This window comes from Mobula birostris, chromosome 6 (genome assembly GCF_030028105.1).
Source record: "Mobula birostris isolate sMobBir1 chromosome 6, sMobBir1.hap1, whole genome shotgun sequence".
Lineage (NCBI taxonomy): Eukaryota > Metazoa > Chordata > Chondrichthyes > Myliobatiformes > Myliobatidae > Mobula > Mobula birostris.
Genome location: NC_092375.1, coordinates 66,468,581 through 66,480,991, shown reverse-complemented (window position 1 = coordinate 66,480,991; position 12,411 = coordinate 66,468,581). Strand labels below are relative to the sequence as shown.

General features: G+C 41.3%; 1 protein-coding gene across 12 annotated transcripts in view; it reads left to right on the top strand.

The window, feature by feature from the left end:
- dmd (dystrophin) overlaps positions 1–12,411 on the top strand; it is a 1,961,093-nt gene that overhangs the window by 719,087 nt on the left and 1,229,595 nt on the right. For all 12 annotated transcript variants that reach the window (XM_072260552.1, XM_072260560.1, XM_072260554.1 and 9 more), the window contains one exon: positions 11,194–11,373. In XM_072260552.1, coding sequence (XP_072116653.1) covers positions 11,194–11,373 — 180 coding nt within the window. The remainder of the gene's footprint in view (positions 1–11,193; positions 11,374–12,411) is intronic.

Here is a 12,411-nt window from a genome sequence, read left to right as displayed (position 1 = left end):
CACCGATTCCTGCAGAAGCACTGACCTCGAGTCTGCCTGCCTCCAGAGCCACGAAATCCCGAAACTCCGAAGGAAAGCTAATCTTCTCAGTCGTGTTCTTGGTATATCAAATAACGGCCCGTCATGAGACCCTGAGTGCGGATCCCATTCCTGCAAAGGTCTGAAGTCACCATGTAACTTCAGGTCAGGGTCTTCAAAAGAACCCAGAGCTTGGTGGTATATGTGGCTCCAAGCTGAGGTTTGGTGTATGTATATACATATATTCTCACTACCTTCTGGTTTGCAGCTCAATTACTTTGCTCATTTCTCCGGTTTTAGGTTGTTGAAACATGAAAAAAGCACTTGTTCATCATTTTACACTCTTGTCTGGCCCACAAATAGGAAGGCAGCCTCAATCTTGCTGCTTGCATCATTCTATTTCCCACCATAATCTTTGGCCCATCTTGTTTTGCTGTTAATCATCTCCCTAATTTTGGAACCTATACAACTTTTCTCAGAACCCTGTGTTGTCACTTCTGCCTTGTTTTCTGTAATCTTCAAGCTCACTAGCCCTCTGGGATTCTTGTTCCTCTAACACCAGACTCCTGCACATCCTCAAACGTAATGATGCTGACAATTGAATTAGTCCTTTTTTTTAATAATTTATCATTTTTTCTATTTGTTATTTTGCAGCATTAAAGGTGTTGTGCAACTATGTTCTTATGGTATACACCACAAAGACAGTGTTGCACTCTCACACCATGGTGCTGCTGCTGCATGTTTGCAAATGACCAACCCATTCTCTCTGTTTGAGAAAGAAATCATCACTTACCTGCTCGGAAAGAAACTCCCTGGTTTGATGCAGGTTTTAGGCCCTGTAAAACAGCATGTCAAAATACAAGCTAACAGTTTCAGCAGGTAGTTTAACAATTTAAGCATGTGAAGGAGCATCTGTTAATATCAAGGAAACTTCTGTTAGATTCCTGATCTGCTGAAAGTGAGAGCAGTCATCCTTTGAGTGTTTAGACATACCCAGATTGGAGCACAGCTGCATTCGGACTTTTCTGTGTGTCCTTGATCCAGCCATTTCAGTTGACTTCTTGCAAATGTTTGCTGCTTCTTCAGAAGTGATTTTATTATTAATTCTGTTTTCAGTTATTTTACTATTTTATAATCCTGCGATGTTTTAGGTAATGTTCCAACTTCTTTATCAGTACAAATTTGGTATTTTATATTTAATAACTAATTTTCTCCTCACACTCACTGGTGCAACCTCTTCCCTTGTACACTGGAACTTCTGTGATTTTACCTCAGGAAGTGATTCATTAGATTCAACCTTGACAGGCTCTGCACTTAAACTGTGAATTCATTCTTTCTGAAGGCCAATGACTGAAACAATATACAGTTCTTTAAGCATGTTGTAGGTTCTCAGTGTACAGTGCTCTTTCACTTGTCTCTAAATGCTCTTTTATAATGTACTTTCAAGACTGAGAATGGCCATATCAGTGTCACCACTGTCTTTTCTCTGAAATGATCCTGTCCATTCACTGCCTTCTGTTAATGAATCATATCAGATGATGTACCATAGGTTGATGTGCTTGTCTCAAAGAATTCTACAAATGGCTTACTTGATCCATGAGTGGATATGAAAGAAGGGGACCTGGTTGGCCTTTGTTCTCCTTTCATCACACTTCTCTTTCTTCTCTCTCCCTCTTTTGTTACAAGATCTATTTCAAAGGCTGCTTTGAAGCACTTTTGATCCATTCTTGTTCTGCCATGGACTCAGAGGAATTTTAGTTTCGTCATCAACCTCTGATATCAGGATTTATCATGGTGGTTTACAGTATATGCTTCAGCCTCAAAGGGAGCAAGTTTGTCAAGAAGTCAGTTTCCCTAACTTTGAGTTGAAGCAAAAAAACAAACTGCTGGAGGAATTCAGTGGGTTAGGAAGTATGATTGTTGACATTTTGATTTGAGACCCTGCATCAGGAGTCAGATTGTGGAGGGGAAATAGCCAACCTAATTAACCACTTGATCTCGAGTTCCTCCAGCATCTTGTTTGTTTCCCCAGACTGTAGCATCTGCAAATTCTTGTTTCTTTTTAACTTTGAGCTGGCTCTTCCTTAGCAAATACATGGCTTGCACTTTCTGCTGAATTTGACCTGAAGAAAGAATATGGATTGGCAGCCAGGAAGGTCTGCCACACCTTTTTGAATAGTTAGTCTTGCTGTTTTCTCAACAAAGAGGCTTTCTGCATGTCGGAACAAAACTACGTTCACAACCATGAAGCCAGTCATCACTGCAGCCAATCCCGGAGCCTGGTAGTTTCAGACCACAGCCTCAGTTCTGCGCAGAGACAAGTAAACCTCACTGAGCAGCGAGCTGAACACTGGCCTGTCCCTCACCCCTAGCACCAACACCTGACCTTTTCAATCTGTTCTGTCACTTAACTTGGCCAGTTGTAGGTTTGTTCCTCACTCTTGGACCAGGCTCTGCCACTTCGATACGCTCTTGGGCCCGGGCCCAGCCACCTTGATTTGGCCTGTAGCTGACTTTTCCAACCTGGCAACTCTCATGAACAGTGACACCACTTCGAAACTGACCATTCATGAGAGTTCCCATTAAGGTCAGCTTTGTCCTTCTGCAATCTGATAACCTTTTTAGAACACACTCTTACATTGACTTACTTGCTCTGTAAGGGAAGTTACAATGAACAATCAGACGGAGTTCCCATAGGATCATTCTTCTTGTCGAGTATTGCTAATTTCTATATGGAGAACTTTGAGGAGAGGGCTCTTGAGTTTATTGCCCATATGCCCCAAATACTGCTTCAGAAGTGTTGATGACAACTTTGGTAGTGAGGCCTCATGGACTCCAGATACTCCAACAGTTCTACGACCATCTGAACAGTATACATCCAGATATTCAATTTATGATGGAGATGGAGAAGAATGGTTCCCTCATGTTCCTGGATGTTCTACTACAATGCAAACCTGACGATGGCCTTGGATGTGGCATCTATCGGAAACTCACTCACACGGACTTGTACCTCAACAATAACGGCCCCCATCATGCCCTCCCAATGTAGAGCAGTTCTTTCTACTTTAATTAACCATATGAAAACTATTTCAGACCCAGAGAGTCTCCCCAAGGAAATAAGTTGATTGCACATGATGCACCTACAGAATTGCTACAAGGTGAAGGAAATCAATCGGGTTCTTAAAACAGCTGACAGAGAAACCAGGAAACCTAACAAAGAGGAGGAACCCATTGCTACCACCTGTTTTCCCTATATTTCCACAGTTTCTGGAAGGATCGCCGGTATCCTGAAGAAATGCTGGATTAATGCTATCCACAAACCCATAAGAAAGCTGAAGTCATGGCCTATGCAAGTCAAAGATGAACTGGGACTCAGGTTGGCTGGTGTTTACAGGATCCCTGTGAACGCGGAGTAACGTATATTGCCAAGATGGGGGACACAGTGGAAACACGCATCAAGGAGCATTGGAGGTGTATCCATTTGGGTTACCTGGAGAAATTGGCAGTAGCAGAACACTGCATTTGCAATGGCCATAGGATTGACTTCAACACAAAATTACTGTACCACACCAATGGCTTTTGGGTAAAGGAATCAATTCAAATAAAAATTGAGGAAAAAAATACTTAACAAAGATGAAAGTCTCGCTCTCAGTAAGAACTGGAATTTGATTGTAAGCAAGGAGGGAGAGCAGAAATCTGATTGGATGAGGCCTAACTAATCAGGAGGGATGGAATATGGGGGTATAAATACCATCCGACTAGACATGCCCAAGCATCATCCCTGAAGAAGATAACAGAGTTTGTCATGGAAACGTTGGTTAAAATCAAAATCTCTACCCACCTCTAAGCCTGAGAAGAGTTTATTTGTCATATACGCAGGGAAAGCACTAGGTCCTGTTTCAGTTACTAGTTTTGTTTGCTGCCAGTAAGGTATCACTGTGTTTCACCAGTGCCATCTTAAACTAGACAATTGAGCAACAATTTAACATTTGATGGCTAAAATTCTCCACTATTATTTTCTTTTTGGGGCAGAGACATTCTTTGGTTATCATTAGCAATTGAATTGTTAGTGTCTGCTGATACACTGATTACTTGATAAATATGTAGCAGATATTGAAGGTAGTGTGTGTGCAGTTCGGCAAATTCACTCAAGTTGCTAAGAAAGTAAGGATAAAATGTATTTTGCAAAGCTAAACTGTACAAATTGGTGACTTGTGAAAGCCCACACAATTCATGGGTTATCTGTTCTAAGTATCTGCTGGTTAAAGTGCATTGTTAAGGCTGATTTATACTTGTGCGTACTAGCTTACGCCGTAGCCTACGCAAGTGGACTACACCGTTGTGAGCATTTATACTTGTGCCTTGGTGTGTCTGCGTCACTCTGCAATTCACCACCAAAATGCTAGTTGGCGGTGGGGTTTCTATGCCATTGTGTTGAGTTTCTTTGTGTTGAAACTCAACATGAAGAAACTCAAACTTCAAACAATGGCAGCTGAAACTGAAAGAGGGTGAATTTTCTGTGCTCGTCCGGCCACTGAGAGACATGGACGAGGAAATGCATTTCAAATATTTTCGGATGTCAGCAGGTAGTTTTGACGATTTGGTTCATCGTCTCCAACCATTTATTTTGCATCAGTGTACACACAGTATACTCAGAGACTGGCAATCACCATTTGAGTTTTAGCTTCAGGTGGAAGTCAACAGGCTGTAGCAGCTAGCTACAAACTGGCATCAAGCACAGAGTCCTCCATAATTTCGGAGGTCTATAAAGCTTTATGGAAAGCATTGCAGCCAGAGTTCCTTCCCTGCCCTTCAGTGGCCCAATGGGAAGCTATTGCAGCGTAGGAGGAAATGTGATGCTACCAAGTGAACCAATCACAGTTGTTGCGGTCTGCATTGCCGCGACGCGTAGTTACATTTTTGGGGAGGTGCGCGTCAGGCTACGGGGTAGGGTACGGCGTAGGGTATGATGTAGGGTACACAGCTACGCTGTACCTACGGTGTCGATTTGACGCACAAGTATAAATTGGCCTTAAGTTATAATCACACAACATTCAGAAACAGTTACTACTTTGGCAAAATGTAAGCCAAAAGCAAGAAACTTCAGCTGAACAAACGGAAAAACGTATTCTCACCAATACATTTGCCATTGTTGTTCTCTCTGGACTCCAATACAGAGAAGTGAAGATAATTTTTCATCAACACCATCCAGTTCATCAGTAATTTCCAGTGCCCAGTGAGAGCATTATTCGGTGAAGAACAGTGGTACAGTTGAGGGATATTCTGAGATGTGCTCTATTCTCTTGTTTTACCCAGGACAAAGACACCAAATGAGACTGGAATGAAATCTTTTAATTGTTTTTCAAAATGCTGCTTGCTTGAGTGATTCATTTACCATCATAATCAACAACACAAAAGGATCTAGTTGGCTTTTCCCCATTATATTCAAATGATTAGGAATGATGAGTCTCCTGCAATAAGCTGTTTTGCAGAATAGAATCCACCTCAATGTTGGTCCTTTTTTTTCTCTCAGTACCCTACATTTCAACCCTATAAATGCTAATATGTGTAAAAGAAAACTCATTACAAATAAATGAGTCAGATTATGATCCATTCTGAGCAAATGTGTTTTTCTTATGGATTTGCAAAATCATTCATCAAAATAATTACTAGTTGCTTGAAAAACTTGTTTTTTTATATAAAGAAGTGAAACAACTACACAAGAAGTGTATTCAAAAACATCACATTGTTCCAGGAAATGTACAACTTCTCATAATTTTATTGTTACTGTTATTTTATTGTTATATTTTTTTAAATCTTAAAATGTCAAAGATGTTGATCAAAGGACTAGCATCCAAAGGAAAGGAAACATCTTACTTCTAGGAACAGATATGATTCTCACCACCCTTTATGTGAAGGAGAGTTTCTTGACATTGCCCTTCAGCAGTCTATTTTATTTCTATAATTACACCTGCTAATTTTGGATTCTCACCCCACCAGTTGATAGCATTTCTTTCTCTCTCCCTCCCCCTCACTCCCTCCCCTCCCCACTTGAACCCACTCACCACCCCTCCCCTTCCACCCCCCCCACACACCACCCAACACGTGGCCCCCCCAGGCCGCCCCCCTGACTCACGTTGTCCCCCAACTCGTGGCCCCCCCACTCTCCACCCACCCCCTCCCACTTCCTCTCCTATCATTCAAGTTCTTTAAATACAGCAATGAAATCATTACTTTTTCTTTTATAGTCAATGGAATAGAACTGTGCACCCTGTCTTCTTAATTTAATCTTTTAACCACAGTGGCGCTGCACTCTTTCAAAACTAACTCTATGTCCACACTTGACCAGATAATTTTGAAAATGCCGGTTTCGTCTGAAAACAATAAGCGTCCACACCAGGTGATTTTGAAAATAGCTTCGTCCACATTAAAACGGGTATTTGGGCGAATCTCCTCCTACTGGGCATGTGCTGGACACATCTACAGAAAACAAGCGAAGTGGAAATGGTATACTATTTCGGTTTCCATGGCAGCGTTGTGCCATTTCCATTGGTCAAAAACTAGAGTACCTACAACAACAGTGAAAGAAAGTTTTCAACAACGTCCTTGAGGAATACAGAGAAAACCTTCGCTGGAAAAAGCAGCTATTAATGTAGACAATAAAGTAAACAACACACGCATGAAGCTGTCGGCCATTGTTGTTGTGGCGTTGGAGGCTGCATTCAAGAAAACAATGAAATGCCGTGCTGCCGCCACCATCTGTTCTGGCATGTCATGACAGCGTTTTTAAAAAAACTCTGGTTACCCCGTACACACAATACCGCCCAACCGTCTTTTTCAGATTTACACACTCTGGAGAGCATTTTAGAAAAGCTCCGTTTTTCGGGGAGGAAAACACTGTTTCATTGTGGACAGAGGGTAAAACCGAAGAGAAAAAGCTTTGGTTATGGATTTATCCAGTCTAGTGTGGACGTAGCCTGAGACGATCATCCAGATCTAAACATAGTATTCCAGATGCAATCTTAATGGAGTTTTGTACTCTCTGTCATTTACATTCCAGCCCTTTTGTGATGAAAAATAGTATCCATTAACCTTTCAAATTTTTTTTGTCATACAGTGCACTTCTAAATTCATTTAACACTGTTCTGCCTGGAGGTGTAAAGCCAGCCAGGGTCCCTGACTTCTAACTGCAAATGGAAAACTTCTAAGAGATATAATGGGTTTGATACCCTCCTGCCAAGTATCGAACTTTAAAATATGTGGTTGAGTGGTGATGTTCCTCCTGAACAATGCAAAAACTAAATACAAAACCTACCACAAATACTTAGCAGATCAGGTACACCTTCTTCAGAGAGCTGCAGGATGAGCATTTCGGATCTGTGGCCTTTAAACACAACTGAGTAATGTAATTTTTAACTGATGTACTGATGTACTGATTTTGTTATCGGAACTAAATGAAAGCTGCATTTATCATTTGAAACCTGAAGTCAATCTGGGGAAGAGAATTAAAATAAGTGTACTTGAGCCTGGATAGCAGACCAATGAAGGCATTCTTCAAAATGATTACCTGATCTACAACTTCCCTCCCTATGCGACAAAATCATTTTATGAGCAACATACAAGGACAATCTAAATGTTTACAAATTGGAACCCATGGATGAACCAGAACATCTACTCCCTAGTGAAGTCTAGGACTGTGGCACTCAAATCTGGTGGCCCTAAACTGTACAAGAAATTGTTATACAACCTTCAGAAAGCCATTAGGAATGTCAAGAGATCAAATCCTTGATGAACCGTCAGTTGTGGCCTAGCTTACATGCTATAATGGGCTCCAAATCAAAGTCGGGCATCGTTGCTGAAAACGGCACATACCTTCTCAATGAGTTTAACACATTTTATGCTCATTTTGAACCTAAGGGGATAGGAATGTCATCAACCACCTCAAGAACCTCCAGTACACCTGAACCCACAGTCACAGTTGCTGATGTCATGTCAGTCTTCCAGATGGTGAATCTGCGGAAAGCATCTGGCCTGGATAGTGTCCCTCGCTGTGTCTTAGATCCTGCTCAGATCAGCTGGTTGTGGTGTTCTGAGGTTCCCACTTAACTTTCAGAAGACCACTGTCATCCTGGTATCTAAGAAAAACAATGTAACATGCTTTAATCACTGCCTGGTGGTTCTAACGTTCACCATCATGAAGTGCTTAGAGATGCTTGTCATGGCAGATGTTAACTCCGGCCTCCCAGACAACCTCGACCTAGTGCAATTTGCCTACCGCCAGAACAGGTATGTATCAGGCACCATCTCCCTGGCCCAGTACTCATCTCTTGAGCATCTGGACAGTAATGACACCTGTGTTAGACCATTGTTTATTGACTACAGGTCTTCCTTCAATACAGTAATTCTAAGCAAACTTATCTCTGAACTCTGAGACCTGGGACTCAACACCTCCCTTTGCAACTGGGTCTTTGACTTCCAGACCAACAGATCACCATCAGTAATGATAATGGTCAACACTTCTGCTATGATTACCCTCCACAACACTACTTCCCCAGTAACTCATTCTACTCCCTATACAGTCACAACCGTGTGGCCAGATTCTGTTCTAACATCTGTTTGCAGATGATACCACTGTAGTGGGTGCTATTTTAAATAATGATGAGTCAGAGTACAGAAAAGACATGGAGAGCCTAGTGACAGGATATCATGACAGCAACCTTTCCTTCAATGGCAGTAAAACTAAAGATCTGGTAATTCACCTCAGGGAGGTGGCGATGCACATCCTGTTGTCTGCATCAATGTTGCCAAGGTTGAGAGCTTCAAGTTCCGAGGAGTGATTGTCACCAATAGTGTTTCCTAGTCCAACCGCATAGATGTCATTGCCAAGAAGGCACACCAGTCCCTCTACTTGCTTAGAAGCTAAATAAGTTTGGCGTGAGACCCTATTGACCTTCACCAACTTTTGTTGATGCACCATTGAAAGGATCCCATCCAGATGCACCTACTCTACCTGTGCCTTCAAAAAACTGCAGAGGATTATGGACACAGCTCAACACATCACAAACAACAGCCACCCCACCGTGGGCTCTGTCTTCACCTCTCACTGTCTCAGTATAGCAGCCAACCTGTTCAAAGACTGCACCCACCCTGGGTATTCTCTCCTCCCACCTCCTACCTCCCATAAGATAGCGTGTAAGGACCAGATTTAAAAACAGCTTCTATCACACTGTTATAGAACTATTGAAAGGTTCCCTTGTCTGATAAAACAAACTTTTAACTTCACAATCAATGTCATTATGACCTTCCACCTTATTGTTCACCTGTGCTGCATGTTCTTTCTGGTTGTAACACTATTTTTTACACTGTTATTGTTTTTACCTTTGCTGGCTCAGTGCACAGTTGTAATGAATTGATCTGTATGAATGGTATGCCAGACAAAATTTTCACTGAACCTGTGATAATGATAAGGCAATTTACATACTGCATATTAAGTTTATAAGCGCATATGGAAATCTCTGTTTCATCGAGCATGGAGCTCAATGAAAACATCTTCATCTCTCACAAATTAAGTAATGTTATTTACTGCTGTCTCTATTTGGCACCTTTCTGGAGAAGATGACAATTGATATCTTTCACTTTATTTGCAATTATGTGGTCTTTTCCTGCTTTTAGTTCCCTAATAAATCAGACAAAGTAAGAAGGCATCCATCTGGATCAGTAGCATATGTTGATGACGCAAGGCTGCATTAAACTTCATTTGACTGAAAAATTCTAAAGCTCAATCAGTTAAGATATTCTCAAATCAGTAGAAATCTTGAATCTGTGGAGATTTTATTCCTGCTGTTCCTAATAAATACTTCTCAACTTCACTCTGAAGTTACTGACCTCCAAGTGGCTATAATTCCATCTTCTTCCTTTCCTCACAGAACTTCCATTATCTGCACTCCTGTCTCACCTCTGATCAAATCCCAACCAGCTTCCTATGTACTGTAGCTCTCAGTTTTCTCTTTCCACCTTTCTCATTACATTTCCTTAAATATGGAGTTATCTTCACACTTTCTCTCCTTCCCTGTTTTTATTGTGTTACTATTCTGGTGATCTGAGATCACAAAATGATTTGCAGAGAATGACATGGTCACATGCAGAGCCTTAAACCTGTTAACGTGCCATGAATCAGTGGACCTTGGGTGAAGCATATTTCTCATGGGGGTGTGCAATGGCAGTGGTTCAAAACTTTGAGAGAATTAGAAGGAGAGTTGCCAAGCTTTGACTACATCTGAGTAGTCAGTTTTGTAGATCCCATTTACTTCAGCAGAGATATTTGACAATGTGAGGTACCATGTGCTTGCTTAACATGTAAACTGACAGTTACATACCCTGAAAGATGGAAATAAGTTGGCCAAACATTGGAATACTATCAAGGTGTACATAAATACAGTCAATGACACTTTAAGTACACCATTACACCTGCTTGTTAATGCAAATATCTAATCCATCAAATATGTGCAGTAATTCAATGCATAAAAGCATGTAGACATGGTCAAGGGAATCAGACCAGAATGAGGAAGAAATTTGATGTAAGTAACTTTGACCATGGAGTAATTGTTGGTGCCAGGCAGGACTGTTTGAGTATCTCCTGGGATTTTCACAACAGTGAATGGTGCTAAAAAGAAAAGAAACATCCAGTGAGTGGCAGTTCTGTGGGTGAAAATGCCTTATTAATGAGAGTTGTCAGAGGAGAATGCTTCAAGCTGACAGGAAGACGACAGTAACTCAAATGACCATGTGTACAACAATGGTGTGCAGAAGAGCATCACTGAATGCACAACATACCAAACCTTGAAGTGGATGGACTGTAGCAACAGAAGACCACGGGTATACAGTCAGTCACCAGCTTATTATGTATAGGAGGTACTGAATTTTTTTTATATAAAAGTTATTAACTCTCAACTGAAATAAAGATAGATAGTTCAGTGAAATATTTGCATATTAATTTTATCGAATTATTTATGCTCTGTGAGGGGTGAAAGGCTACTGGAGAAATTCTTCTTTATTCCTGATTTATTCCTGGGAATGAGAGAAATGCAGTATTTCAACTGCTTGTACATTAGTGTACCTCTGATCTATTTATTTGTTAACTGCCTTTTTCAGTTGCTTTCTTTTCATAATCACCAGATGCTAAAAGGAGAGCTGGAGCAGAAACGGCAGACAATGGACAAGCTTTGTGCCCTCAGTCAGGATCTTCTTGCCTCTCTACACAACAAAGCTGTGGCTCAGAAGATTAAGGCAAGGCTTGATGAACTGGCTCAACGTTGGGATGATCTTGTACAGAAACTGGAGAATGGTTCGAAGGAGGTATGTTATTAATATTTAATAACCATATATTCATTAAGTATATTTCTTACTGTTGTTCAACAAGTGTGGATCATGAAACTAGACTAGCTTCCACCTTACTGTGTATTTGAAGTAGTTTCCTTGCAGCTCAGGTTATTTCGATTCCTGGTGCAGAGCTTGCTTTTAGATTTGCAGTACAATGTATCCCCGGTTAATTAAGCTCAAAAATGTTTAAGATGCGAGGCTTATTGCGAAAGTAAGGAGCCATGGGATCCAAGGGGACATTGCTTGGTGGATCCAGAGCTGGCTTGCCCACGAAAGGTGAAGAGTGGTCGTAAATGGGTCATATTCTGCTTGGAGGTTGGTGACCAGTAGTGTGCCTCAGGGATCTGTTCTGGGACCCCTTCTCTTTGTGATTTTTATAAATAACCTGGATGAGGAGGTGGAGGGATAGGTTAGTAAATTTGCTGATGACACAAAGGTTGGAGGTGTTGTGGATAGTGTGGAGGGCTGTCAGAGGTTACAGCGGGACACTGATAGGATGCGAAACTGGGCTGAGAAGTGACAGATGGAGATCAACCCAGATAAGTGTGAGGTGGTTTAGGAGACTCCTGGACAGGTACATAGAGCTCAGAAAAATAGAGGGCTGTGGGTAACCCTAGGTAATTTCTAAGGTAAGGACATGTTTGGCACAGCTTTGTGGGCCGAAGGGCTTGTATTGTGCTGTATGTTTTCTATGTTTCTATGTAATGTTAGAAAGCTCCACCCGTGAAGGGATGAAACCAAGGTTTACCAAATTTTAGAAAAAGAGAACTTGGAAAAAAATAGCTATGCAAGAACAAGGCGTGGCTGAGGCAGGCGTGGACAAATGATAGAAACACAGCGAACTATAGAAGCTAACTAAGGATAAATACTGTTAAAAGTGGAGTTAGTAGTTAGTATCTCTACCCTACTTACTGGAAATCCTCAGGGTGAAACCCCTGGATGAGAGATGATATTGATAAAAGATTTATTGAAGCTATGGCTGTGATGAGCATCAGCTATAGCGAGACTATATCG